The sequence below is a fragment of the Liolophura sinensis genome, chromosome 3 (assembly GCF_032854445.1).
Source record: "Liolophura sinensis isolate JHLJ2023 chromosome 3, CUHK_Ljap_v2, whole genome shotgun sequence".
Taxonomy (NCBI): domain Eukaryota; kingdom Metazoa; phylum Mollusca; class Polyplacophora; order Chitonida; family Chitonidae; genus Liolophura; species Liolophura sinensis.
In genome coordinates, this window is record NC_088297.1 from 603,654 (window position 1) to 631,313 (window position 27,660).

At 40.3% G+C, this 27,660-nt stretch overlaps 2 protein-coding genes across 3 annotated transcripts; one reads left to right on the top strand and one right to left on the bottom strand.

Moving 5' to 3' along the window:
• The first annotated feature begins 1,179 nt into the window (after nt 1-1,179).
• On the top strand, nt 1,180-4,624 carry LOC135464189 (putative peptidyl-tRNA hydrolase PTRHD1). Its single transcript, XM_064741694.1, has 3 exons — nt 1,180-1,227; nt 2,920-3,320; nt 4,056-4,624. Exons 2-3 carry the CDS (start codon nt 3,135-3,137, stop codon nt 4,224-4,226), a joined length of 357 nt encoding a protein of 118 aa, XP_064597764.1. The 5' UTR covers nt 1,180-1,227; nt 2,920-3,134; the 3' UTR covers nt 4,227-4,624.
• A 4,384-nt stretch (nt 4,625-9,008) lies between these two features.
• LOC135463879 (elongin-A-like) lies at nt 9,009-26,024 on the bottom strand. 2 transcript variants are annotated; one of them, XM_064741337.1, is made up of 11 exons: nt 25,956-26,024; nt 24,045-24,101; nt 21,666-23,351; nt 19,907-20,012; nt 18,604-18,693; nt 15,383-15,436; nt 13,332-13,429; nt 11,753-11,854; nt 10,684-10,765; nt 9,973-10,167; nt 9,009-9,601 (listed from the first exon to the last, which is right to left on the bottom strand). In XM_064741337.1, exons 1-11 carry the CDS (start codon nt 26,022-26,024, stop codon nt 9,534-9,536), a joined length of 2,607 nt encoding a protein of 868 aa, XP_064597407.1. In that variant the 3' UTR covers nt 9,009-9,533. The 2 variants fall into 2 exon arrangements, with proteins under 2 accessions (XP_064597407.1, XP_064597406.1); XM_064741336.1 differs by having other exon boundaries at nt 19,904-20,012.
• Between the last annotated feature and the right edge of the window lie 1,636 nt (nt 26,025-27,660).

The window sequence follows — 27,660 nt, forward strand, 5'->3', positions numbered from 1 at the left end:
ATCAAATGAAAAAATACACATAAATAAATAACTGTACAGCATTATCCTACTTGTGATATTTACCTGTGAGACAACGGCTTTTGACTGCAGCTGCAACCAGGAACCACTTTACATGTATGCCCCTCACCACAGAATTTACAGAATACTAGAAAGCACCACTACCACTGTTGAACAACCCATTCAATTGACATTCAATTACAGCTAAAATGAGTGTCAGAAATTACAACCTGTACACCAGCAATGAGAACAAACAGGCCAGCAGTAAATACAAATACATAGCACAGGTTAATAATACAAAACTTTCAAAGTTGTGCTTATCAACTTCTACAAAATGGTCAACAAACGATGACAGTCTAGTCATTTGAAACTAGAATCTTCCAGGTGTTTACAATTATAAGTTTGATGTTACATCTTACAGATTTGACAGTTCCTCACTTTAGCTTAGGTGATAAATTTACATTCAATGCACATTTAAATGTGTATGTACAGGTGTGTTTAAAATAAACCATAAATTAAATGATCCATGCATGCACCAAATGTTTAATATACACATGACTTTGATTGCGACCAGAACATGTTACTTTCTGTACACAATTTAAAGATTTCACAACATTATTGCATGCAGTACATTACAAAACTGGTTCTACTTCAACTGTTTAGTAACAAGGACTGAATAAATATTTGCATGGACAGCTGATCCAAAGGGAGTCTGCAGAACGAAATCCGACTGGTCTCCAATATCTTGTCAAATGTCACAAATTAGAACAAAGTAGGTAAATATCTGCTATGGATTATGTATGTCTACAATTTGAATGCATCAGCGACGTCCCTGATATGACTGATGTGAGTGCGAAGAAACGCGAAAGGAAGTCGTACACTGATCGCCACAGCGTTGACCTTTGGCGTTTTCTTTAACAGCTCTGCATAAAAATGTCAGCTTACACAAACTACTAACAAAGACTGCTGCGAGTAAAATAAGTAGGTGGAATAATGAAATATCCCAACGTTCCGAGTAACATGCGAATGTTTTACATACATCTGTGACCAGAATGCATGATGCTTACCTGGTGTTTGTGCTCATGAGAACTACGTCAACGATTCCAGTGCTCCTCTCTTAATTGGTCAGCAGAATATTTTTCGTCCAATCGCCTTGCAAGAAAATGATTTGTTCGGAGGATGTAAACATGGCGGCGCCCACGTGTCAATGAACGTAAATATTTACAGCAAGTGAGTTTCTTTTTATAGCGGTGATATAAACTACTTGCGAAGTTCAAAAATCCCACTAACGGGCCCACGTTTTTTGCAAACAACTTATTTTTAGCCAATGTCGCGATTTTCTTACATCTCGAGATCTTAGTCTAGTCCCATTCGCCATGGTTTGATACACATTTCAAAGGTTGCCCTAGGCACCCTAGGCTACAGTTTGCCCCGAAAGACTCCAGCTCCTTTTCTTACATTGACCTAGCGTCGTTGGGGTCTCATCACTTACAGCTTTAATTTCGTACTCAACGAAGGTCCAGACCAATTCTCTTCGTTATCGAACATGTCTCGTGCAAATAAAAGACACCAACCTAATGACCTGCTTTCCGAGTCCACCGCATCACCCCCATACCTCCCTACTCGGTTTAGAGTAGATTTATTTTATCCATGAAGGCTTCTACGGTATATGTTCCTAACCCACTACTCCACTATGAAGCAGAACATGCGCTTAGCTGCTCAAAATGGCTGCAGTCGCCGAGGAGTGTATACCTTGGAAGGCTTCATGGCTATAATAAATCTATTCTAAACCGAGTAGAGACATATGCTAGACCTTTGTTGAGTACGAAATTAACATTGTAAACGTTGACACTTCAGTGGTGCTAGACCAGGATAAGAAAAGGAATTGGAGTCTTTCAGGACTAGCGTATATTGTGATAAATGGCATGAATAAACCCGAATCATTATTTCAGGTGTTTTGCCAGTTCCACAGTTTTAGGCAAGGCATGATTTGATGATAGTTGCTAGATTGAAAAAACATCTCGCATAATCGGGTTTGTTGGCTCAATGGCACTGTTAGCAGCTACATTAAAATCTTGTCCTTTAGCCGTATTAGTTTTTGAGAGCCCGCGCCTTATCCCGCCTAAATCTGTGTGAACTTGTGAGAACACTGAAATACTGATTCCACTTTTTAAGATGACAGTAATTCTGTACATGTGATCCGATCTATCAAGACACATCATCAGAGCGAGGCATATCAACATTGTGTCAGCCTCAATTATCTCGTACATTGTGCTACATGTATGGGTGAAATTTATTAAAGCGTAATTATGACCCATTAGTTTTGTCCAGCTTGGAAGTTCGTAACATTAAAATGTATAACCAGTGTTCAACATATTGTCACATGATAAGATAACAGTCTTTACTAAAGAAAGCTTAACAACTGCGTCATAATTGTATGATTTCATATTACACTGTGAGATGATGTAGAAATTTGATTTGAAAAAGTTGAAATGTTGTTGTTGGATTAATCTACATGATATGAAATGACTTTACTCTCGGATGATCCTATATCTGAAATAAGGGCCTCCATGGTTCAGTTGGTTAGCGCGCTAGCGCAGTGCAATGACCCAGGAGCCTCTCACCAATGCAGTCGCTGTGAGTTCAAGTCCAGCTCATGCTGGCTTCTTCTCCGGCCGTACGTGGGAAGGTCTGTCAGGAGCCTGCGGATGTTCGTGGGTTTCCCCCGGGCTCTGCTCGGTTTCCTCCCAGCATAATGCTGGCCGCGGTCACATAAGTGAAATATTCTTGAGTACGGCGTAAAACACCAATCCAATAAAATAAATAAATAAATAAATATATCTGAAATAGATGTGGCACAATCAGAAAATAACTCGCCTATAAGCATTCAATAGCTGTGTCTGCATGATCCTCTCTTTGCAGAGTAACCTTACCTGGTTGAACTCAAAAACAATCCATAAGTAGTTTCTTACTTCAACTGCAGCTTGGATGTATTGTAGACGTGCTGTGTGGAAGGCTTTCACTTTTATCTTGAGATTACCTGTGCACTTCATGAAATAAGACAAAGTTCAAGATTCCTAGCACTGCAACGCTGACGAGTTCAGTACTTCATAGAAGGTTTTTGGTTTCTGAGAAAGATGTCCTACTTTGTGCAATATGTGGTTTTACGGAAAGACTTACTGAAAACACTTAAGTGGCCGTTCGGAGCTGTGGTCACGCAAGCGTGTCATGCTTGTACTGCTGTTTTACATGAGAACTACGGAGATCCGAACACACAACAATACCTGTCCAAAATTGACGAGATGCACAAGGTGGTCCTAGAGGTGAGAAATTATTAAAGTGATTTGTGTATATTTGTTTGGTTATTGGTGTTTAAAGACATACATGTTCTCAAGGATGTTGACTTAAATTGGTGTATGAAAAATTTGGTTTGATCAATTTTAATTTTTGAACCTGCCTTCTTTCCGTTGTACAAGTGAAGTATTCTTGAGTACGGCGTAAAACTCCAATCAGATAAATAAATTAATTATTGTCACAATGACATTATTAGGAACTTACATGATTTAGATAGTTATATCTGTGGCATTTCTGATTAATTGGGGGCCTCCGTAGCTCAGTTGGTTAGCGTGCTAGCGCAGTGTAATGACCTAGCAGTCTCTCACCAATGCGGTTGCTGTGAGTTCAAGTCCAGCTCATGCCTGGCTTCCTCTTTGGCCGTACCTGGGAAGGTCTGACAGCAACCTGCGGATGGTCGTGGGTTCCCCCTCAAGCTCTTCCTGGTTTCCTCCCACCATAATGCTGGCCGCTGACGTATAAGTGAAATATTGTTGAGGAAGGCATGAAACACCAATGAAATAAATAGGTGTAATTAATATGCGAATTGTGCAGTCTTAATGAACATTCAGGGTAATGTGTCTCATTAGGTTAACTTACTTGTGTGTGTGAAATAGTTTGTGAAAAGATATCGCGATAAAAAGGTAATCGTTAAAAGAAAACTGTAAACTAAAGAAAGAAAGATGTGAAACAAGGACAAATGCTTAACATGCTTTTTGTTTCAGGCAGATGGTGAGAGTGACCTTAGGAAGCTAGCAGAGTCTTTGACAGAAGCAAAAGTTGCCCACAAATTGTGGACAGAGCAGCCAGAGGGAATTCCCACGTGCCTGGCTGTCATGCCCTACAAGAAGGAGGACATTCAGTCCCATTTCAAAGGGCTTAAATTGTTTAAATAACTTAATTAAATTTAAAGTGTAAATTATTTTGTAATACATGTACGTTGTTGCTTTATAAATTGTTACTACATTTCTCTTTTGCATGCCATGACTTCAGATTTATTGATTCATTGGTGGATTTTGAAATAATGTTTTTGACTTTTGCTGTAAAATGCCAGACATAAGCCATAGAAAAAGTGCAAACTACATGTGACTTAATACATCAGTAGTGTAACTCTGAAAAAAGACTTCATTGTGACTCAATTTTTCGGCATTTTATGTAGCCATCATTAGGAGAGCGTTTCCCTTCCCCTCCACCTCCTCCCACTGGCCCAGATAGCACAGTTGGTAGAGCGTCCGTTTCAGGAGCGGTAGATCCAGGATCAATCCTGGGTCGAGTCACACCTAAGACTTTAACAGAGGAAGTTGTAACTTCCTCGCTTGGGGTTCAGCATGGAAGGGATAGTGCAACGACTGGTTGACCAGTATCAGTATAATGTTTTGGGCGGGGCATGACGTTAAACCCCAATCACTCACTCACTCACTACACCTTCTCACCTCCCCTTCCAACCCACCTCCTCCCCTCGGACTTTTTCTCTTGTCACAACCATTCATAATAATAGTCATATTTTACTCGTACTTTGTTTATTAGTCAGTAGGTTATCTAACCTATAGTTTATGATTAGTTTATTCTCTGTAATTTCTGTTTACAAGCCCTTAAACTCACTGGTTATGGGTTTTGTTTGTTTAATTACTATAACAACCCATATCACTGCACAATGTATATATGTCATTGCCTGTTTCATTTTGAGCACTCTCCTGATGAGGGCTAAAACAAAAGAAACAAAATATTGTGTCACACTGAAGTCTTTTTTTCGGAGTTACACTACTCGTGTATTCTGTAACTATATAGAGCACTTTGACAACTTACTTATGTAATTTCTACTTAATCTGCTTATTTACTAAGATAAGAGTTAACACTAGAACATTATCTCTTTATGAAAAACTGTAGAACAATTACTCTAAAATTACCTCACCTAGAGAGAGAGGAACTGACGAACAACATTTGGTGTGAAGATTTGTACTGAATGCTTGGAGTGTCTTTTACAGCATAATCTTTTCAGATTGCACAAAGCTTACCCCATTAAAATCTGCGTTATTTTATGGTACAATACGATATAACAACCCATGTCACTGCACAATGTATATGTCATTGCCTGTTCCATTTTGTACACTCTCCTGATGAGTACTGTATAAAATGCTGAAATTTTTGAGTCACAGTGAAGTCTTTTTTTCGGAGTTACACTACTCATGTATTACATTAACCTCATCAGGACATGTGCCCTAAATGACTATAAATTTTGTCCATGATGAACTTGTCAGTTTTTCCTGATTTTCAGTTCTATTGAGTTTAGAAAGGTGTTTTGAGGTTTGCTTGATTTTACATAGGATGATATTCTACAGGAAAATTATAAGTTTTCAACACCAAATATAATATTTTGCGACATTTACATGTATCTGCCCCCCCCCCCCCGAAATGCACTTTTGTGGGTGAAATTATAGATCATGTGGGGTATTTGAGGAATCCTCAGAGGTATTTGACTCCTGAGGTTTGACAGGTACTTTGTGCAGGTGGGTGGTTTTCTCCAGGAATTTGACCTACAAACCCGATTGTCCATACTCAAGGATATTACGAACCTGACCTATATGCCATCGTTTATATTTGGGAATCAGTTTTGAGCACCAATGGCTGTTTAATCCTCAATTCCTGGAAACAAACATTGACGTCAGCTTCCCTGCAGATTTTTTCATTTTTGGTTCAATTGTAGACATGCTGCTGCTTTATTTATTTATTTATTTATTTGATTGGTGTTTTACGCCATACTCAAGAATATTTCACTTATACAAAGGCAGACAGCATTATGGTGGGAGGAAACCGGGCAGGGACCGGGGGGAACCCACAACCATCCACAGGTTGCTGACAGACCTTCCCACTTACGCCCTGAGAGGAAGTCAGCATGAGCTGGACTTTGAACTCACAGCGACCGCATTGATGAGAGACGGCTGGGTCATTACACTGCGCTAGCGCACTAACCAACTGAGCCAAGGAGACCCCCGACATGCTGCTACCGTGTAAGTTAAGACTAGTAATCGTGGTAATGGAGGCACACCTCTTCCACCATGGAAAATTCAATAATCGCAAAAGTTTTTGGCTTATGCAAAGTGTTTACTGTCTAACCTCAACTGTCCCTTTTCACTGGTGTCACAAAACCCTGGGTCTTTCCACAGGACTTAAAACATTAGGCTTCAGTGTTTCAAAGAAAGTGCTCAGTCACATCCAGTATAATTCCACTTATAAGGCCAGTTGTGGATGGAGGAAGTTCACCATCTATGATTTGCACGGGTTAAGTTTATTTGGCTATTTTAGTCACGTCACGAAGGTGTCTCCATGTAGCAGGCAGCACCCAGTGCATACACGTTTATAATGCTGCCTCACTGGAATGCCATGCCAGAGACTTGGTGCTCGGTCCATTCCCACTGAGCACCAAGAGAGGTAGTACCAAGAGATTTGGGAGCCCGGGGGAAACCCCCGACAATCCAAGGTTGCTTGCAGACCTTACTTGGTCCGATCTTTGGAAGTTCAAATGTTAACCTACTGGAAAAATGTAAAAAACTAAAGTATTATTTCAGGACTTACATATAACACTAAAACTGAATTGTTGCGGGTCAAATTTCAGGCCATTTGCCATCAGCATTAGTATCAAATTCCTCAGTACATGTACATTCATAAGCCTGCCCAAGTAAAAATATTGGACAGTTGCACAGAAATAAAAAGAAAGGATAAAATTTCCAAAGATAAATTTATTACAAGACATTCAGTTGGATCATACAGATATTATACATGTAACACGTTACCCAGCATGTCATAACTGATCACCAACATTTGATTCACATCACAGGATCTATCAGACTAATAACAAAGAAATACAATAAACCCAAATGAAAGCACTTCCGTAATAAAGTTAGTTAGCCAGCATCACACTATATCGTCCAAAAATTGGATTAAATATCGCGCAAGAAAAATCGGCTGAAAGGAAAAGATTCCAAATCAAATCGTAACAAATTTATGCAACATAGAGTTGTTTGATTATGTAGTCATTATAACAAATGCAAATTGGATTATCAGAAGAAAACAAAGTGGTGAAGCTTAAAATGACAAAACGACATCAACGATGTAAAGAGAGTTTTAGAATACAAGTAAACTACGTATTTCCAATTTTTCACATGCAACAATTTCCAAGACTTGGAAAAGATCACTGAAGATAACCGTTATAGTACAGTATAATTTGCACTCACTTTCTGGATGAACTAAGCAGAAAACAGAAGTATAAACATGCAACTACGTGGTAACTAAATGGACGCACATCCATGTGACATGGACCCGCTGCATTCTCGCCCATCCGAGAAAAATGACGTGTTTTACAAGAACAAGATTTTCCAGGACTTTCAAGGACCCCTGTTAGTGTACAAAGCTTCATAGTGGAGTTCATGATAAATACTATTTTGGTCATGTTTTCATTGTTCCATTTTGAACATAATGCCATGTATTCAGCTTTCAAAAAAAACCAAGATCTTCGCAAAAATTCATTTTTCGAGGACTTTCAAGGTTCTAAAAACCTTTCACCAAATAAATGTACATACAGGTGTAAAAGGTTTCACTTTCCACAATAATGCCTAGCTAAAGGGAGCTGCCAGCAACCTGTGGATGGTCGTGGTTTCCCCCCGGGGCTCATCTCGGTTTCCTCCCACCATAATGGTCGCCATCGTATAAGTGAAATATTCTTGAGTACGGCGTAAAACACCAATTAAATAAATAAATAAATAAAGGGAGCTCAAGCCACTTACACACTTTCCTCAGTCACGACATACTGGTAGACTTCGTGTAAGGCTGGCCAAATGGTTATACCAACCTATCAAGCATTAACAGGCACCAAAGCTCAGAGGAACGGAATCTTAAAAGGAACCAACACCTACTGAGTCCTATCAGCTGAAGGGCAAATGTGTTTATTTATTTATTTATTTACTTGACTGCTGTTCTTTCGTTGCACTCAAGAATATTTCACTTATAAGACGGCAGCCAGCATTATGGTGCGAGGAGACCAGGTAGATCCCGGGGGAAACCCATGACGATCCACGAAGTTGATGTCAGACCTTTCCATGTATGGCCAGAGAGGGAGTCAGCATGAACTGAACTTGAACTCACAGCGACAACATTGCTAAGAGGCTCTGTCACTGCGCCGCGCTGGCGCGTTGAGAACCTCGGCCATGGAGGCCAACTGGATGTGTTAATAAGGACCTGAGCACAAACCATTCTCGGTCTGTTATAGGATAACGTGAAGGTGGCTGTACGTGAGAAGGTCTGTCAGCAACCTGTGGATGGTCGTAAGTATCCCCTGGGGCTCTGCCCAGTTTCTTCCCATCGTAATGCTGGCCGCCATCGTATAAGTGAAAAATGTAAAATCTGGAATACAGTGTAGCGTAAAATGTGTGAAGCAAATAAACACATCACATGAAGGTATGCTTATGTATTTTCTCATGAGCAGTATGACACCTGAACATGCACAACAGAAGTACGAATATATATACAAATATGAACCACAGAATAAATCACATTCCAAAACGCACGAATCATATGTCCTCATAACAACAGCAACTAAAAGTCGTACTATTTAAATATTTCTATGTTCATCTGTAAATCTTGTCACCCCACAAATGAATATTCAAACGCTTTCGTCCGTTCATAACTTAAAACAAACAGAAAGATCTTGTGTATTAGCTTTATAAACTTTTGATCTCAAAATTAAGTTTACATTTAACGTTAAGCGAAATGAATTCTGTTATACAGCAGCGCATGTTTTCACTTCTGCGTTTTTATATTCACATAAAAATGAACATAAATTTTTTTTTTCCATAACAGGTATATTCCCACACTTAAGATTGTAATCACAGAGAAATCACACAGATTTACTGATATGGAAAAAAATAATTAAAACAAACTTTAAAAAAGGCGTATTACACCGTTAAGCTGTGTATCAAACTGGAGTACACTTTTACTTCAATGAGTCTTTTTCTTGCAACGCGGAAGCTTTCCTTCCACTCAATACCCCGCCGTCACAATGAGAACTACTCATGGCTATGACAGCACTTTCCTTGACTTTTTCACATTTATTATGAAAATATCTCTGAAATGTTATATTGCTAAAATGGCCTTTTGCTCCTGGCCGACAGACAGACAAATGAATCTACCTTGCGGATGACAGGTGAATTCTAACGCCTTTGTAGCTTTTTGATCATTTTCATTGTTTTCTGCATCATTGGGGCTGGTGCCTTCATCACTGAAAAGAGAAAGTAAAAGAATACACAGTTTACAGTCAGGAAGACACTTTGGCGTATAGCCTTACATCCACTCTGAGTCTCAGACACACCCTCTAAGGACACTGCCAGTTATGCCCCTGCGTACATGATATCGAGACAGAATTGCCTCACTTTGAGTCTCAGACACACCCTCTATGGACACTGTAAGCTATGCTTGGTATACACAAGAGCCTGGCGCCCAACTCAACTCCATTTGACGACTTCATCGAGTCGTAACCGCTCGTGTGTGCGACATAGTGAGCTGAGTTGGATGACATTTTAAGCTCTTGTGTATGCCATGATTTAAAGACTTGAACAAGACATAAGACAGTGTTGACTAAGACTGACTCACCTCTGCGTGGAGCTACAGGAGCTGTGTCCATGGCGAGGCGACTCTTGAGACTCGATCTCTGGTAACCAGCTGGGTTAGGTTTGGACCCTGAGGGGCTCATGTCCACTGTAGCCGTCCCATACTTCATCTGTTTTCGTCTCACATCTCGCGGCGGTTTGGCAACAGTGTCCACATATGCGAGCTTGGTGAGACGCACTGAAAATAAGAGTTCATTTATTTATTTATTAATTTATTTGACTGTGGTTTTACACGGAACACAGAAATACTTCAGCCAGAATTACAGTGGGAAGAAACTGTGCAGAGCCCACAGGAAACAAACGAAAACAAACAAACCATCTGCAAGTTGCTGTTAGGGCTTCTTCCATACATCTCAAGTAGTGTAAGTTTGAGTGCATTAATGAGAGGAGCCTGAGTCATTGCACTGCGCTAGAACACCAACAAGTTGACCATAGAGGCCTCTTTCAAACATTAGGACACATCCTGAACTGCATATTAAGAAATAGCATGACTCCTTAAACATGTAACTATAACAAACCCTTGTTTGACTCTTCCCTGTTTTCTGCCACCATAATGCTGGCCACCATCATATAAGTGAAATAATCTTGAGTACATTGCAAAACACCAACCAAATAAATAAATAGATAAAACGCTTGATCACTGCTCTCTTGTCTGTTAAATTCGGGTTTCAGGTTAACAATTACGCTAACACACCTGGTGCCTTCCTCGCCTCTTCTGAAGCTGCAATGTTAGCCTTTAATTTCTGAAGCTTCGCCTCTCTTTCATCATAGCGTCTCTGTCAAAAACAAATAAAATCTGAAATCTTTTTTTTTTTCACTCCCCTCGTCTATTTCAATACACCTGTGAGTGAGAAAACCTGTAAACACGTTTACTGTGCAGCCTCACTAAAACATATTTGCAAAGACACCAGGCATGAAGCCTCACTCAATCGCAATGTACTGACACTGGGCTGACCTGTGCTTGGCATATACCCTTATTAAACAAATCCAAAATTCACTCAAGAATCCCCTTTAATCTGTGTGAAACTTCTTGTGACAGGGCGAGTCCATGCCCCCAAAGTGCGCCACAACTGAAGTATTGTGCAGAAGACACCAGACATGACACCGCAACACCATCACATTATACTGACACCGGGCAAACTAGTCCCGTTTCCTTGCTCTAACCTCTCAGTGTTGAGCGCAAAGCGAGACAGCAACAAGTGCCATTTTTGGTAAGACCAGAACCGGGTCCTGCATCTTACATTTAGGCCACCGAAGCAGTCATGCCAAGAGAGACGTCTCAGATCATTAAGCGTAGACTAATCCAATATGGGTGGACGTTAAACTGTCTTCAACAAACTTCATGTACAACAACCTGAATGACTCAACAAATGTTCTCGACAATTTAGCGCCACCAAGGTTTCAAGAACATTGCAGGCAGGCGAATCTCCGAGGGTCTTGTTTGAGGTTGGGATCGCTGCATATACTGCAGGGACAGACAACTTCTTTGTCAGAGCAAGTTGTCTGCCATAAGCTTTATGTAAGATCACCTTCGTATCAGAGTGCTCTTTCACAAAAGGAGCTTTTCGTTGACTTTCGTCGTACATAATGTCACCTTATGGCATTATAACCTAGGCAAAATCTTTTCAGAAAAACACTTACCAGAAAATATGACTTAATACAAAGTTTTATGAAAGTGGAGTCAGTGGAGGTAGTGAGGCGCATCACAAAAATTCCCTGTACAAAGTTGGGATTGAACCCATGTCTATGGTTTGTTTCCTTACCAGATACAGTTCTCGCCAGGATTCCATCTCGTCTGGTTTGGCGCCCCGGAAATCCCGGTTACACAAAATCACCCACAGCTCATCCGTCTCACCCAAAAATTGCTGAAAGAAAAAAATCCATATAATTCAGCCTTTTTGCATTTGATTGGTGTTTCACTCCATTGCAAATAACATCCCAATGATTCAATGAAGGTTCTATACTGACAACAAAAACTGAGCAGATCTTCATAGCCAAATACTGACCATTCTGAAGAGAATATTTACTATTTCTATTTTCAGAACCAAACCACAATCTCAGTTATGCCCCAGTTATTCCAAGTTATTCAGATTTATAATTTATCTGTACACAAAAGTCATTACTGTAAATGTATAAATAAACGTAATTTATGCACATTTTGGATTTAATTTTGGAGACAAAACTACATTTGCTGGATTGGTCAATTTCTGGGCCTCACAAAAAGTATACTTTTATCAGTCTACACAGAATAATGCCTTCTGCTTGAATACACACCTTGCAAACACGCAAAAATGCTGAACAATTACTCAGTACCTAATTCTTCTAATTTTTGGAATAGATATTAGAAGAGCTGGAAACAAAGAATTACATTTCTATCCCAGTTTTTTTTTTTGGGGGGGGGGATGTAAAGTTGTGAATATATGTTGTTCCATGGATGGACCAACCATGTGCTAACAGACACTGAGTATTCCTGCTATGATTGTACGTATATTGGCATAAAAATGCAGATCAGGTGTCCAAAAAATTAAAGGAATTATGATATATGCAGATCAAGCCTTTTGGAAGCACACATATTGTGAAGTAAACACACGTTGTCCCTTAAAGGTCTAAGCATCCAGGATAGCTACATGTATGTCACATGAGAACAAAAACGGCCATAATTAAATCAAAAACAGACAGAAAGTCCCTGAATTCAAACTTGATGTGTAAGTTGGTATGGTGAACCATAATTTATGAAAAAGAAAAGAAAAAAAAAGCGGTCTGGAAAATTATCAAAGTACAAAAAACTGGATAAATATGGCCATAATTCTGTGAAAAAAAAATAGGCAAAACTGATGCAAAACAAAAAGATCACCTGCCAGCATCACACATGGAGTGAAGCCATGTACCAAATTTCAATTTTAACATGAAATGTTTTGTAATCCAGAAAACTGATTTGGGAAGGACCAATGTGACTGTTCCCTGCTGCACCAAAATGGGACGAATAAAGTGTTCTCAGAGAACTCCCAACTTTGTATGTATTGTTGGTATCTCAAGAACAGAATGGCTTCAGAAGAACTTAACATTTTTTTTTTACCTAAGCAGCCTCTATACCTGAATGCATTCCACTGATATGTAAGTCATTTCACCACACTCAACACCCAAAAACTACCAACGTAAGAAATCCAGTGTTATTGTAGTCATAGAAGCGGAGGAATTTACTGACTGGTGGAATGAACGAGTTGTGCAACAACAACACTCGTGTTTTTGTGGATTTTTAGGAAGATTTGTGGATGATAAGGACTGAATTTGGGCAATCTTAATTATACAGGTATTAAGATGGAGTGCTTAAATCAGACTCACTGGATTGTAGTCTTCAAGTCTGTACAACTGTTCAGCAGAGCATTTCTCTAGGACAGGCTTCAGAATGTAATATGGTACACCTCCTACATAGTCCAGACCTGTTCAAAGAGAAACACTGATGACTGTAACAGGACAAAGAGTACACAGACAGGCATCAGAATGTAATATGGTACACCTCCTACATAGTCCAGACCTGTTCAAAGAGAAACACTGATGACTGTAACAGGACAAAGAGTACACAGACAGGCATCAGGATGTAATACAGTACAACACCTACACAGTCCAGACCTGTTCAAAGAGAAACACTGATGACTGTAACAAGACAGACGACACAGACAGGCATCAGAATGTAATACAGTACAACACCTACACAGTCCAGACCTGGAGTAGACCTACATTTAAGTAAAGGTGATTTGCATAGACAATAATAAGACAGAGAGTACACAGACAGGCATTAGAATGTAATATGGTACACCTCCTACATAGTCTAGACCTGTTCAAAGAGAAACACTGATGACTGTAACAGGACAAAGAGTACACAGACAGGCATCAGGATGTAATACAGTACAACACCTACACAGTCCAGACCTGTTCAAAGAGAAACACTGATGACTGTAACAAGACAAAGAGTACACAGATAGGCATCAGCATGTAATACAGTACAACACCTACACAGTCCAGACCTGTTCAAAGAGAAACACTGATGACTGTAACAAGACAGACGACACAGACAGGCATCAGAATGTAATACAGTACAACACCTACACAGTCCAGACCTGGAGTAGACCTACATTTAAGTAAAGGTGATTTGCATAGACATAATAAGACAGAGAGTACACAGACAGGCATTAGAATGTAATATGGTACACCTCCTACATAGTCCAGACATGTTCAAAGACAAACAATGATTACTGTAACAAGGCAAAGTGTACACAGACGACCAAAAGAATGTAATATGGTACACCTCCTACATAGTCTACATGGCTCATTACTTCATGTCATGTAATTCTAAATTTTCAAAAGCATAAGAAAAATGGCCAATTACAGAGAAATCGTGTATCACAGAGAAATGGCCTATTACAAAAAGATGGCCTATTACAGAGAAATGGTGTGTCACAGAAAAATGGCCTATTACAAAGAGATGGCCTTACAGAGAAATGGTGTATCACAGAGAAATGGCCTATTACAAAGAGATGGCCTTACAGAGAAATGGTGTGTCACAGAGAAATGGTGTGTCACAGAGAAATGGTGTGTCACAGAGAAATGGCCTATTACAAAGAGATGGCCTTACAGAGAAATGGTGTGTCACAGAGAAATGGTCTATTACAAAGAGATTACCTATTACAGAGAAATGGTGTGTCACAGAGAAATGGCCTATTACAAAGAGATGGCCTATTACAGAGAAATGGTGTGTCACAGAGAAATGGCCTATTACAAAGAGATGGCCTATTACAGAGAAATGGTGTGTCACAGAGAAATGGCCTATTACAAAGAGATGGCCTATTACAGAAAAATGGTGTGTCGCAGAGAAATGGTCTATTACAAAGAGATGGCCTATTACAGAGAAATGGTGTGTCACAGAGAAATGGCCTATTACAAAGAGATGGCCTATTACCAAGAAATGGTGTGTCACAGAGAAATGGCCTATTACAAAGAGATGACCTATTACAGAAAAATGGTGTGTCACAGAGAAATGGCCTATTACAAAGAGATGACCTATTACAGAGAAATGGTGTGTCAGAGAAATGGTCTATTACAAAAAGATGGCCTATTACAGAGAAATGGTGTGTCACAGAGAAATGGCCTATTACAAAGAGATGGCCTATTACCAAGAAATGGTGTGTCACAGAGAAATGGCCTATTACAAAGAGATGACCTATTACAGAAAAATGGTGTGTCACAGAGAAATGGCCTATTACAAAGAGATGGCCTTACAGAGAAATGATCTATTAAGGAAAAATGGCCTATTACAGGTTTATTGTCTGCTTCAAAAAGCCCCCATGGCTACTTCATGAGTGCACACCAGACACTTGTGTCTACACTGTACTTACCATCAATATTGTCCATCAGCACTCTCATGCAAAGCTCATACAAGGACACCATGTCTACAAAAGATGATCAAAAAAAGCCCATCATACAAGGACATTCTACATAGTGTAAGTACTAGTTTTACAAGTAAGTACTAGTTTTACAAGTAAATACTAGTTTTATAAGTAAGAAAGACTACTTGTTTTTGCTTGGAATTACATGTAGATATGTATATCAGAATGGATTGTTTTAAGAAAATATGAGTAATACAACCACATAACAGGTGGCTGAGCTCAAGCAGTGGAAGCCAGAAGGCTGGACAGACATGCTAATTTGTTCGCTTATTTCATCAGTGTATTATGCATTTATACAGTGGAGACCAGCAATATGGTGGAAGGAAAACCGAGCAGAGGTCAGGGGAAACCCATGAAATTATACTTGAATAGATGAATGTTGTAAATAATGTCAAACTTTACAATCAGACTGAGGTCTGATTGAATGTATATGTATGTATTTAAGTTTTGAAATTTATCTTCATGCTTTTCCAATCAAATGACAGCGAGGAGTGATCAGGTATGTGTACACATACTGTGTCTTCTTGTGGCAAAGTCCATGCAAAGTCCTGTCGCCAATGAATGAGTCGTGCTGGAGACACCAGACATAACACCCGCCCACTCTTATTATACTGACACTGGGCCAACCAGTCCTGTTTCCTTGCTCTAACCTCTCAATGCTGCCAAGCAAGTTAGCAACAAGTACCATTTTTGAAGTCTTCGGCATGAACCCAGGTTTGAGTGAGTGAGTGAGTGAGTGAGTAACGTCGTACTTAACAATTTTTCAGTCATATGACAACGAAGGAAACCTTAGAGTGCATGTAATGTGCCTCCTTCTTGCAGGACGGATTTTCAATCCTCTTTTATCTAGTGCTGCTTCACGGAGACGCCTTACCGAAAGCAAGTAAGGCGCCCCAGCCGAGCCATTTTACTGATATGGGTCAACCAGTCATTGCACTATCCCCTTCATGCTGAACGGCAAGTGAGCATGTTACAGCTTCCTCTTTTAAGGTCTTAGGCAGGACTTGACCCAGGATTGACCCTGGATCTACTGCTCCTGCAGCGAACCTAGGTTTGAACCCAGGTCTCCTGGCATACGAGTTAAAAGCCACAGATGAATCAAATTTCATATGATTGGTGTTCAACACTGTAAAACTTTTTGTAAGATGGCAGTCAGGTGAAAGATCATGAAACAATGTCCAGACATCAAGTAGTTTGATTTTTTTTTTGGTTTTAAGGTATCAGATGCTGTGGTGGTCTGTAGTGACACACAGGGTAAAGGTGAGGTAACATGCATATCTTATTGCTGGAAATCTAGCAGTCTGCAGTACTGCTTGATTCTAACGATATATCTGGCACAGATGTGGGTCGGAACATTGCTGGAAGTCTAGCAGTCTGCAGTACTGCTTGATTCTAACGATATATCTGGCACAGATGTGGGTCGGAACATTGCTGGAAGTCTAGCAGTCTGCAGTACTGCTTGATTCTAACAATATATCTGACACAGATGTGGGTCGCAACATTGCTGGAAGTCTAGCAGTCTGCAGTACTGCTTGATTCTAATGATATATCTGGCACAGATGTGGGTCGGAACATCGCTGGAAATCTAGCAGTCTGCAGTACTGCTTGATTCTAACGATATATCTGGCACAGATGTGGGTCGGAACATTGCTGGAAGTCTAGCAGTCTGCAGTACTGCCTGATTCTAACGATATATCTGGCACAGATGTGGGTCGGAACATTGCTGGAAGTCTAGCAGTCTGCAGTACTGCTTGATTCTAACAATATATCTGGCACAGATGTGGGTCGGAACATTGCTGGAAGTCTAGCAGTCTGCAGTACTGCTTGATTCTAATGATATATCTGGCACAGATGTGGGTCGGAACATCGCTGGAAATCTAGCAGTCTGCAGTACTGCTTGATTCTAATGATATATCTGGCACAGATGTGGGTCGGAACATTGCTGGAAGTCTAGCAGTCTGCAGTACTGCCTGATTCTAACGATATATCTGGCACAGATGTGGGTCGCAACATTGCTGGAAGTCTAGCAGTCTGCAGTACTGCTTGATTCTAATGATATATCTGGCACAGATGTGGGTCGGAACATTGCTGGAAGTCTAGCAGTCTGCAGTACTGCTTGATTCTAACGATATATCTGGCACAGATGTGGGTCGCAACATCGCTGGAAGTCTAGCAGTCTGCAGTACTGCTTGATTCTAACGATATATCTGGCACAGATGTGGGTCGGAACATTGCTGGAAGTCTAGCAGTCTGCAGTACTGCTTGATTCTAACGATATATCTGGCACAGATGTGGGTCGCAACATTGCTGGAAATCTAGCAGTCTGCAGTACTGCTTGATTCTAACGATATATCTGGCACAGATGTGGGTCGGAACATTGCTGGAAGTCTAGCAGTCTGCAGTACTGCTTGATTCTAATGATATATCTGGCACAGATGTGGGTCGGAACATTGCTGAAAGTCTAGCAGTCTGCAGTACTGCTTGATTCTAACGATATATCTGGCACAGATGTGGGTCGGAACATTGCTGGAAGTCTAGCAGTCTGCAGTACTGCTTGATTCTAACGATATATCTGGCACAGATGTGGGTCGGAACATTGCTGGAAGTCTAGCAGTCTGCAGTACTGCTTGATTCTAACGATATATCTGGAGTTCTAATTGTTTCCCCAATTATTCGGTAAATGCAAAACCATAGCCTTCATGTACAATACACGAATTTCTTCAGTGCTAACTTTTCTGGGGAAATCAATTTAGGTACTAAACACAGAGTGAGTGAGTAAGTGCTTGGGGTTTAATGACGTGCCTCAACAATTTTTCAGTCATACGACGAATAAGGAGTCCTTAGGGAGTATGTAATGTACCTCCATGTTGCAGGACTGAGTTTTGTGGACAATGTTTATTGGTCTTTCAACAGATATATAATTCACATTTATATACGTTTGGGGATTTTTTTCTTGCCTTTTATCTTGAGGTAATTAGCCTTAATTGTGTAGATTTCGCATATACTTGATCAAATATAACGTTACAATCGGTAACATTTTTTTTTTCCTGAACAAAACATAGGCTTATGCAAGCTGACTCAGACTTGAAAAATTCACTTGAGACCATGAACCAGGTGGAATCAATCCAAAACGAAGTGGAACATAATGATGAGTGACAATCCCTACTCACCTGTCATCCCCGTATTCTTTCTCCCAGAATACACCTGTGTCCTGGAGTACGACTTGGAGCCAATCAGCATCGGGTCCACAGAATTTGTTTCTAAAAACATACACAACGATTGGTTGGTTGATTGATTGATTGATTGGTGTTTTAAAGCTTTGCTCCACTTAATACATAACGGCCATGAGGTTTACGGGTGTCGGAACCGAAGTCCGGACTTCTTGGAGTAAACCACTGACCTTCACCTGACACCTGACAAATCACCCGGCCTGCAGCCCACACAGCAAGAGAACACACAACCACACACGGCTGTTGTTGTGGACCAATAATCAGTTACTTTCCAGCAGGTCCATCAGTAGCGACATCCCCCAGAGACATCACCATGGTAACATACAAGTATGTTTTATGTGTCTTTTTGTGTCTTTGTACACAATTCTTTATATCAAATAGTTTAAAATTGCTGATAATGAAAGTTGTAAGAATTTTTTCGTTTTACATTTTTGTCAGATTATGTTTTGAGCAAATGGACCATCATTCTTCATTAACGAATAAGAACGAAATTTCCCACAAGTGATGTACGTGTGAAAGCTGTACAGATTTGTTGGGAGTATGCACCAGAGTTTATTGGCCACGGAATGTTTGGGACTGAGCTACAGCGCTAAACGTTAACATTGTCGCTTATGGAAAACTAATTATTTATTTATTTATTTGATTGGTGTTTTACGCCGTACTCAAGAATATTTCAGTTATATGATGGCAGCCAGCCTTATGGTGGGTGGAAACCGTGCAGAGCCCGGGGGAAACCCACGGCCTTACGTGGGAAGGTCTGCCAGCAACCTGCGGAGAGGAAGCCAGCATGAGCTGGACTTGAACTCACAGCGACCGCATTGGTGAGAGACTCCTGGGTCATTAAGCTGCTCTAGCGCGCTAACCAACTGAGCCACGGAGGCCCCTGTAGAAAACTAATAGGGGTCTGTGGCGGATATATTCATATTTGCAAAAAGGTTGATTTGTGTTTTATACCGCACTCAAGAATATTTCACTTATACAACAGCAGGCAGCATTGTGGTGAGGGGAAACCAAGGAGAGCCCAGAGTGAAACCCTAGACCATCTGCAGGTTGCTGAAAACCTTTCAACATGCAGCCTGAGAGGAGGGCTTACATGAGCTGGACTTGAAATCACAGTGACCGCATTGTTGACCTGATACAGACCTACAGCGCCATGCTGACATGCTAACCACTCAGCTACAGAGGCCACCAAAAAGGAGCAATTTGGTAGACTGCTTGGAATGTCAAAGCTGTAACTTACCGCCATGTTTGCCCCTCTGGTCTTCCATACCATGGAATCTCAATGGTTTGTAATAAGCTTGTGTTTCTGGAAGGTATCCCAAGATGTCTGCATCTGTCAAACGAATTTCCTACCAAAAAACAACCATTACAACAATGACTTAGTCACATGCACTGTTTTAAAATATCACAGGATGAATAACAGAGAGTAAAGAGAAAATTCTGTCAAACAAAACATGTGCCAAAACAACCTTGTTCATTGTACAATGAATTACTGATATGCAATGTTTTATAACATTGTACTAGAAAAACCTGAGGGTTAAGAGAAAACCCCATCAAACATGTCCAAAAAAAAAAAACACATCCGGATCATACCACGAGAAATTCACAATGTTGCAAGACAAAAAATAATGGAGGGTGAAGTGATAATTCTGGTGTTATCAATAAGTAAGATGTGAATGTCACTCAGACATTTCCATCAAACCATTCTGAGTTACCTACAATCCATTCATCAGTCAATGTTTCACTGATACTCGTTTACACCATTTATTTATCTGACTAAGGTTTTACCCTGTACTCAAGAATATTGACTTTCTTTATGTCAACAGCAGCCAGCATTACGGTGGGAGGAAACTCGGCACAGCCCGAGGGAAACCCACGACCATCCGCAGGTAGCTGACAGACCTTCCCAGATACGGTCATGACAGCCGCAATACTCGAGTGACTAACATACAGGTGTGTTGAGCGTTGTTACCAACTATATGTACACTGTACAAAATACATGTTTAAAATATTTCTCTTCCCGTTTTACTTTTATTATTTTCTCTTAAATACTCTCATCAGCTTTTCAACAATTCACTTTTCAGTCCAACACAACTGTACATGCACGTATGCTCAGTGCAACATTACTGTATTAATTTATTTATTAGCTTACTGTTTTACACAACAGGACATTTGACATAAACATGTACAATGGCTGACAGACCTTCCAACAGGGTTTGCAGTTACACTTTATCTTGTTTCAGTTTTGGACACTTTGTGAAATGGTGGTACCCAGATTATCAAATCTCAACTTTGAAAATGTGTCTTAAGTATAAGAAAAGTCCCAATATAGTACATCTTTGTAATTTTGTTCAATAATGCATTCCTTTTTACATGTGCTATTTTGCTGATTTGGAGAATTTCTATATTGTGACTTGTACACACATGTATGTCTTTAATTAACACAAAACGTTTTCACGCTGTACATTTAAATGTAATTAGGTCAAAAATCCGTGTAAAATTACATTCATGTATAGGGCAAATTGTTTTCCGAACTCTCACTCGAGAACATTCCTATGATGTCAACATCCTGGAAAATACATCCATGGAATGACGCACACAGTGGCTCCATGAAGAGGTATAAATGTGCCCATTGCAGGAACTTTGCTAAGCGGCATTCCAAATACATATACAGTCACGCTCATTAATTTCCGTGCATGTCGTTCTGATCAAAATGGAACTGCACAGACGATAAAGAAAATTAATTATTGCGTAAAAAAAACTGAAAACCGTACATATTGAGGGTGGAAATTTGGAGAAAACATAGAGAAAATCCATACTGAACCGCTTAAACTGAAAATCTGCGATCATTCTCTGGTAGAGTTTCTTTACATCTCAATCTTGAAGTGGACTCTAGGTTAGAAACCATTCATTGGACTTAAAATGCAAAATACAGAGATCACAAATGAGATTTAGGAACATTTCACTACAAAATCGTCCTTCAACATTGTAAATGAACATACCTGTTTCGGGGGAGCAGGAACATTGAGGTTAGCTGTAGGGCTACTGGAGTTATCCCCCCTTGTAGGAGAACCCTGCTTGTCATGCTTATCACCATGACCTTTGCTGGATGAACTGTGCTTATCTGTACAATATTTACTTGAATGTTTGTCTTTGCTAGACTGTTTCTTCGAGGAACTTTTAGGATCACTTTTTCCTGAGCTTGATCTGGACTTACTAGAATGTGACTTGGATTTTCCTGAACTTGAATGCGACTGGGATTTATCTGAACTAGAGTGCGAGTGAGAGTTCCCACAGCTTGAGTGAGAGTGGGACTTGTCCTTACTAGAATGTGACTTGCTAGAATGAGAGTGAGATTTCTCTGATGATGAGTGCGATGAGTGTTTTTTGCTCAAATCTGAGGAGTTTTTGTCGGAATGTGGTGTGGACGATGCCTCTTTCGGTTTGTGCGATGCTCTGCTCTTCTTGCCAACCCCACAGGACTCTTTTTCCTTCTTCTTCTTCAGGGCTTTTTTCACTAGTGCCTGGTCATAAGACAGCAGATCCTCAAAAGACATTCCAGGGTTTTCATCCTCATTTTGGACTTTCACAGCACTTGACTCCTTTTTTGCAATTTTCCTATGGTTCTCATGTAGTCCAGACTCCGCTGGGCGTTTCACTGCTTTCCGTGTCTCAGACATATCACACCCCGGTTCTTCCGCGAAATCATCCATGTCCACGCCCTCATCATCCCCACACAAACTACCATCCTCACCTAACCGGGACTGCTGCCTCTTTTCCGTGGGCAATGTGAGCACATCATCAGGACTAAAAAGACAAGCAAAAGTCTCATCCTTTGGAGTTCTCCTCTCAGAAGACTTAGAACAGCTTGTTCTGCTTTGACTGTCTGATGTTCTCTCTTTCGTAGAACTAGCACTACTCTTATGAGGACCATTATGACCTTTGCTAGAGTCAAATTTAGAACTACTTTTTCTTGATGCATCACCATGGCTGGTGCTCGCTAATTTTTCTTCGTGAGATCGACGACTAACTTTGGAACTACTTTTCCTTGCACCATGTTCCTTATGTGACCTGTGACTATCTTTGGCACTACTTTTCTTGGAATCGGTGACATCAGAAGCCCTATGGTTGTGGAGAGATTCCTCATCTTCGTCACTCTCAGCATCGCCATCATTCATCTGGTCATGACTGGGTAGGTCAGCCAAATCTTCTTCCTCTCCACTGGAATTATTGTCTACTGGAGACGATGACAACTGCTCTGGAGATTCAGACAGTTCTTGTTTCTGTGCATGATGACTGCGATGATCCCTGTGTTTCTCCTTCCCGTCATCATGTTTAAACTTTTCACCCCTGCCCTCTGACCTTTGGCCCAAATTCCCAGAATCTGATGTTTCTCTCCTACCTTTGGAACTCTTAGGTGCATCATGGTGATGAGATGACGATGCTGATTGGCTATGATGCTCCCTTCCATTATGAGATCTGTGACGTGATTGTTTCTCATGAATTTCTGCTTGGTTGTTAACTTGCCTATGATTGGTTTGGTCAGGTGGGCGATGTTCGTAAGCCGTTTCCTGATTGGCTTGTTCTGCCACAAGAGATTTCCAGTTCTTCACAAGGTTCTTGGCTGTGATTCCAATATTACCTTCTTGTTTTCGAAACCCATTGACTGTCTTTCCAATGCCTGTGCTCTGCAAAACAAATTTTAATCACCCTTTAAGACAATAACGAAAATCACATTAACTGGTACTTCTACAAACTCTATGCGAGTACATCAAGCCCCTAACCACTAACTGCTTAAGTACACTTACAGGACATTTTCAGTTGAAAGCTGATGTTTCATATCTATTTAAATATCAATGCAAAAAAAAAAAAAGGCAGACTGAGGTGAGAGTCATTAGTTTTCAGGTTTCCTCACAGATTTGAAAATGTACAGGATAATTTAGGCAAACCTTGATCAAGCAATGTTAGTCAAAATCAATACAGCATTTCACTGATAACTCATGCCTCGCAATCCACAGGTTGGCTAAATACTGGCAAACCAAATGTTGGCTACTGGCAAACAACTGGTAGGTTACTGGAAACCAAATGTAGGCTACTGGCAAACAACTGGTAGGTTACTGGCAAACCAAATGTAGGCTACTGGCAAACCACGGCCAGGCTACTGGCAAATCACAGGCAGGCTACTGACAAACTACGGGTAGGCTACTGGCAAAAAACGGGTAGGCTACTGACAAGCCACAGGCAGGCTACTGACAAACCACTGGTAGGCTATTGCCACACTGCCGGGCCACCCATGGAGACATTTAACCTGGCTGGTATAAATGCTTAAATCACAGTCTGTTGTACACACCATACTTGTACCCTGGCCTCATCTGTCTTACCTGCAGCAACTCTACCGTCACAGGTAACTTGGCCAATTTTGTCAGAATTTGCATCAACTGAAAAACAGAGACAAACATGAGATTAACATGAAGTAATTATACATTCAACTTATGATCTTATATATCCGTCTTAATATATTTACTTTTAATTTTACTGGTGTCCTGCACTACAGAACTATGCATAAGTTTTCTCATACATTTTTAACTTCGTCCTCAATATTTGTATGACAGTGGTCTGTGTCATGGACGTAGGAAACTGGAGGGCTTGAGGGGAACCTAATAGTTAGTTAATTACTAATGAACTGATAAAGTGATCTCTAACAAAATGTAGACATTGGAAAAAAATGATTGAGTCTCAGTTGTATGACCAGTGGAGTGCACCTAACCACCACTGTGGAATTCTTTGAAACCAGAGTTTTTGTTTTTTTTTTCCTCAAGGGGAAAAAATTTATGAAATCCGACTTTCTCCCACAAGCCATCCATTCAGAATCCCAGCACAAAAACTGAGGTCCCAGGGGCCGTAAGGGCCACCTAGGCCACGGAAGCTTCGGGAAGCTAGACGGCTGGGGATGACCTGAAAGGTTTCTGCAGGGTTTTTATTCTTCACGCAGATCCATCGTAATTTCATGTGCTTAACAGTATACAGTGCATATGTGGCCATTAAAATGGTTCAACTTTTACTTCTGATTTATTTTACTATTTCTGTTTATTTATTATTTATTAATTTTTTTTTTCCGTTTTCTGATCAAAAGCGGCACGGCCATGACTGTACAAGTTGTACTGTAGTATGAGCAGTTGATACATGATTGAGTTCAAATTTTTTTGTAAAGTGTGAAATAAATCTGGGAACAATTCCTTAACCTTGTTCAATATATGTGAAAGAGCAACTTTCAGTGTGATTTAGGCCTGTATGTACATTTCTAATTTCATATTGGAGTCAAAACAACATTGGTTGGGTTGGCCAATTTCAGGGAGACACACAAAGGATTATTTTATCAGTTTACACTGATTATATTTATTCATTAATTTATTTGAATATTTTGCTTATCGTGGGAGGAAACCGGGCAAAGCCCAGGGGAAACCCACGACCATCCGTAGTTTGCTGCAAGACCTTCCCGCGTACGGCTAGAGAGGAAGCCAGCATGAGCTGGACTTGAACTCACAGCAACCGCATTGGTGACAGGCTCCTGGCTCATTATACTGCGCTAGTGTGCTAACCAGATGAGCCATGGAGGCCCCTACACTGATTATAATTTAACAAGCGGATCTCTCTTAATCAACTTTCCAGCATTTACCTGAATCAATATCAGAAAGATAAACTATGGAGATAGTACACACTGTTGAAGTACAACTGAATGATGCCCTCAAAAATACCCTTAAATAAAAATACTGCAAACATATGCAAGGGTTGAAGAATTACAGTTAATATTGTTTGTGTGTAATAGCAGTGCCGGAACTAGCTCTAGCCACTCGGCCGCCAGTGTGTACTAAGTAGAGTACAGATACTGTGCCAGCGTTCTACATATGCCGGTATACTGGCAATCTGACTGGAATGAATTTGGTCAGTTTTACGTGAGGCTATTGCCACTGCCAGTTCCACATGCAGAGCATTTTGCTGTGATTACACGACATTTCAGTGATGACAACTACGCAGGAGAAAAGTACAATTTCATTTCGCTCAGAGTGGTGTCTGCAATTATCCGTTTTAACTGATTGTTGATGTTGTTGCAGTCAGCTGTTCCACAAAATATGCCAACACAGCAATATGCTATTGCCAAGGGCGTTTTACAGTGCTTGCGTTTAAACGCCGTGTTTAACAAATTTTTGAACAGAGAGCAACACTTTTTAAATTATGTGAAGAAGAAAGGGGGACTTGGCGTTGTGATTTTCGCCTCTGGACACCAAACCCACCCGGTCTTCATTCGGATTTTTCTCCAGGTGTGACTTGTACCGCAACAAGTGCTGTTCCGTGTCAGCCATTTTCCAACAACTGACCAAAGGGCAGACAACTTGGATAGAATATCCTCTGACAGCTTGTTGTTTTGGGGGGGGTGGTTACGTCCCCTGGATCACCGATACCATCTTAACATGAACAATGAGGTTTCCAACTGATGATTGTAAATATTTGCATTTATGTATTTACTTGTGCCTTACACATTTAGTCCGCACATAGTTTTTTCTTGTGAAATTCATGAAACAAGCATCGGGAATGAAAGGCCATGGATATGTGACGTCACGTTCTTGTGACAAATCCGATGATACGTCATAGGCCTACTCCTCACAGCATGTGGACAGATTGGATCTTTTGACTCCGTGCCAGGCACGTTGGCTTGTAGGTAGCCTAGATAAACCCCATTCTTCATCTGATTAGTCTGATATCCCGATAATGAACAGTCCATTCTATCAACTTTAATCGACGATATCGCGAGTTCGAATCCGGGCCAGATACCGAAGATTCTCCAATGGCTTTTACGCATGGAATTTTGTGCGTGGCTAGTTTTTTTTACTGTTGTTTCAATTTTCCGAACCTCCATTCACATTGGTTCCTGACACTAACTTTCATCAGAATTAAGGTGAAAAACAGATCATAACAGTCGGGAAAACGAATTGAATAGCTTTCTTAATGGTTTCTTTGACTGCTAAAATTTATATCTGACGTTTTATCTGATATTTATAAGGTTTATATTGTTCGTGAATATTCCATTTTCGAATTTAATGTTATGTTTGCATATATATGTATTTGAAGGTCTGTGTATATTTGTTTATATTTCTATATAATTATATCACGGTCTTTGATACTTCTAAGTAAACACGTACATGTACCATGTTGTTTGAGGATATCCCCTCATGGCCACTGGCTGTTGTTCGTCCTCATTGAAACATGTAAAAATAAATTAAATTAAATTAAATTTCGTTATAGTTGTAGCAAACTGTGCAAAATAGGATGAAAATTTAGGCTTTTACCAAAATGTCCACAGTTCTAATCATGATGATAATCAATAATCATGACTCAGTAGTACTTTCTGTGAGTAGAATGTATTTATTTACTTATTTATTTATTTGGTCTTTTACACCGTTCTCCAGAACATTTGACTTATAAAACGGCGGCGAGCATTCATAGCGGTTACCCAGGGCAATCCACCCATGTCGCCAAACTGACAGCCGCCATATAGTGACAGCCGTCGCACGCTGACAGCCGTCGTACACGTGAAAAAGACTTGAGTATGGCGTTATGCCACAATCAGATAAACAAAAATATGGCCAATCCGTCACGTGCAGTTTCTATGACAGATAATAGTTTTAGAATCCACATTAAGCTGAATGGCCCACTTTTATATGTGGGTTCATGACTGCTGGATTCGAGGCCCTTTTCTGTCAGTTGTCAGCACATTCAGTTAAGCATAAATCCCGTTTTACATTTGTGTCCCAAAAAGAATGGAATCAAAATTTCATATAAGTCTCATAAAGCTCAAAAGTGTTCTTGTGAAAATGGCCCATGTGGAATAAAAAGAATTCCGTTAAGTACTTCTGCTCTAAACTAGTACATTTGCTCTAAATGTTTGCTCCTTGAACAAAACCCATTGAGAGTCAAATAAAACTACTAAAGACTATGATA

Bases quoted from the DNA above. Each gene is read 5' to 3' on its own strand.
- LOC135464189 (XM_064741694.1), top strand. From the start codon at position 3,135: ATGTCCTACTTTGTGCAATATGTGGTTTTACGGAAAGACTTACTGAAA. The intron at 3,321-4,055 runs GTGAGAAATTAT...TTTTTGTTTCAG, and splicing joins TGCACAAGGTGGTCCTAGAG to GCAGATGGTGAGAGTGACCT.
- LOC135463879 (XM_064741336.1), bottom strand. From the start codon at position 26,024: ATGGCTGACACGGAACAGCACTTGTTGCGGTACAAGTCACACCTGGAG. The intron at 13,430-15,382 runs GTAAGTACAGTG...CTCTTTGAACAG, and splicing joins GCTGATGGACAATATTGATG to GTCTGGACTATGTAGGAGGT. The intron at 10,168-10,683 runs GTGTGTTAGCGT...TCTTATTTTCAG, and splicing joins AGAGGCGAGGAAGGCACCAG to TGCGTCTCACCAAGCTCGCA.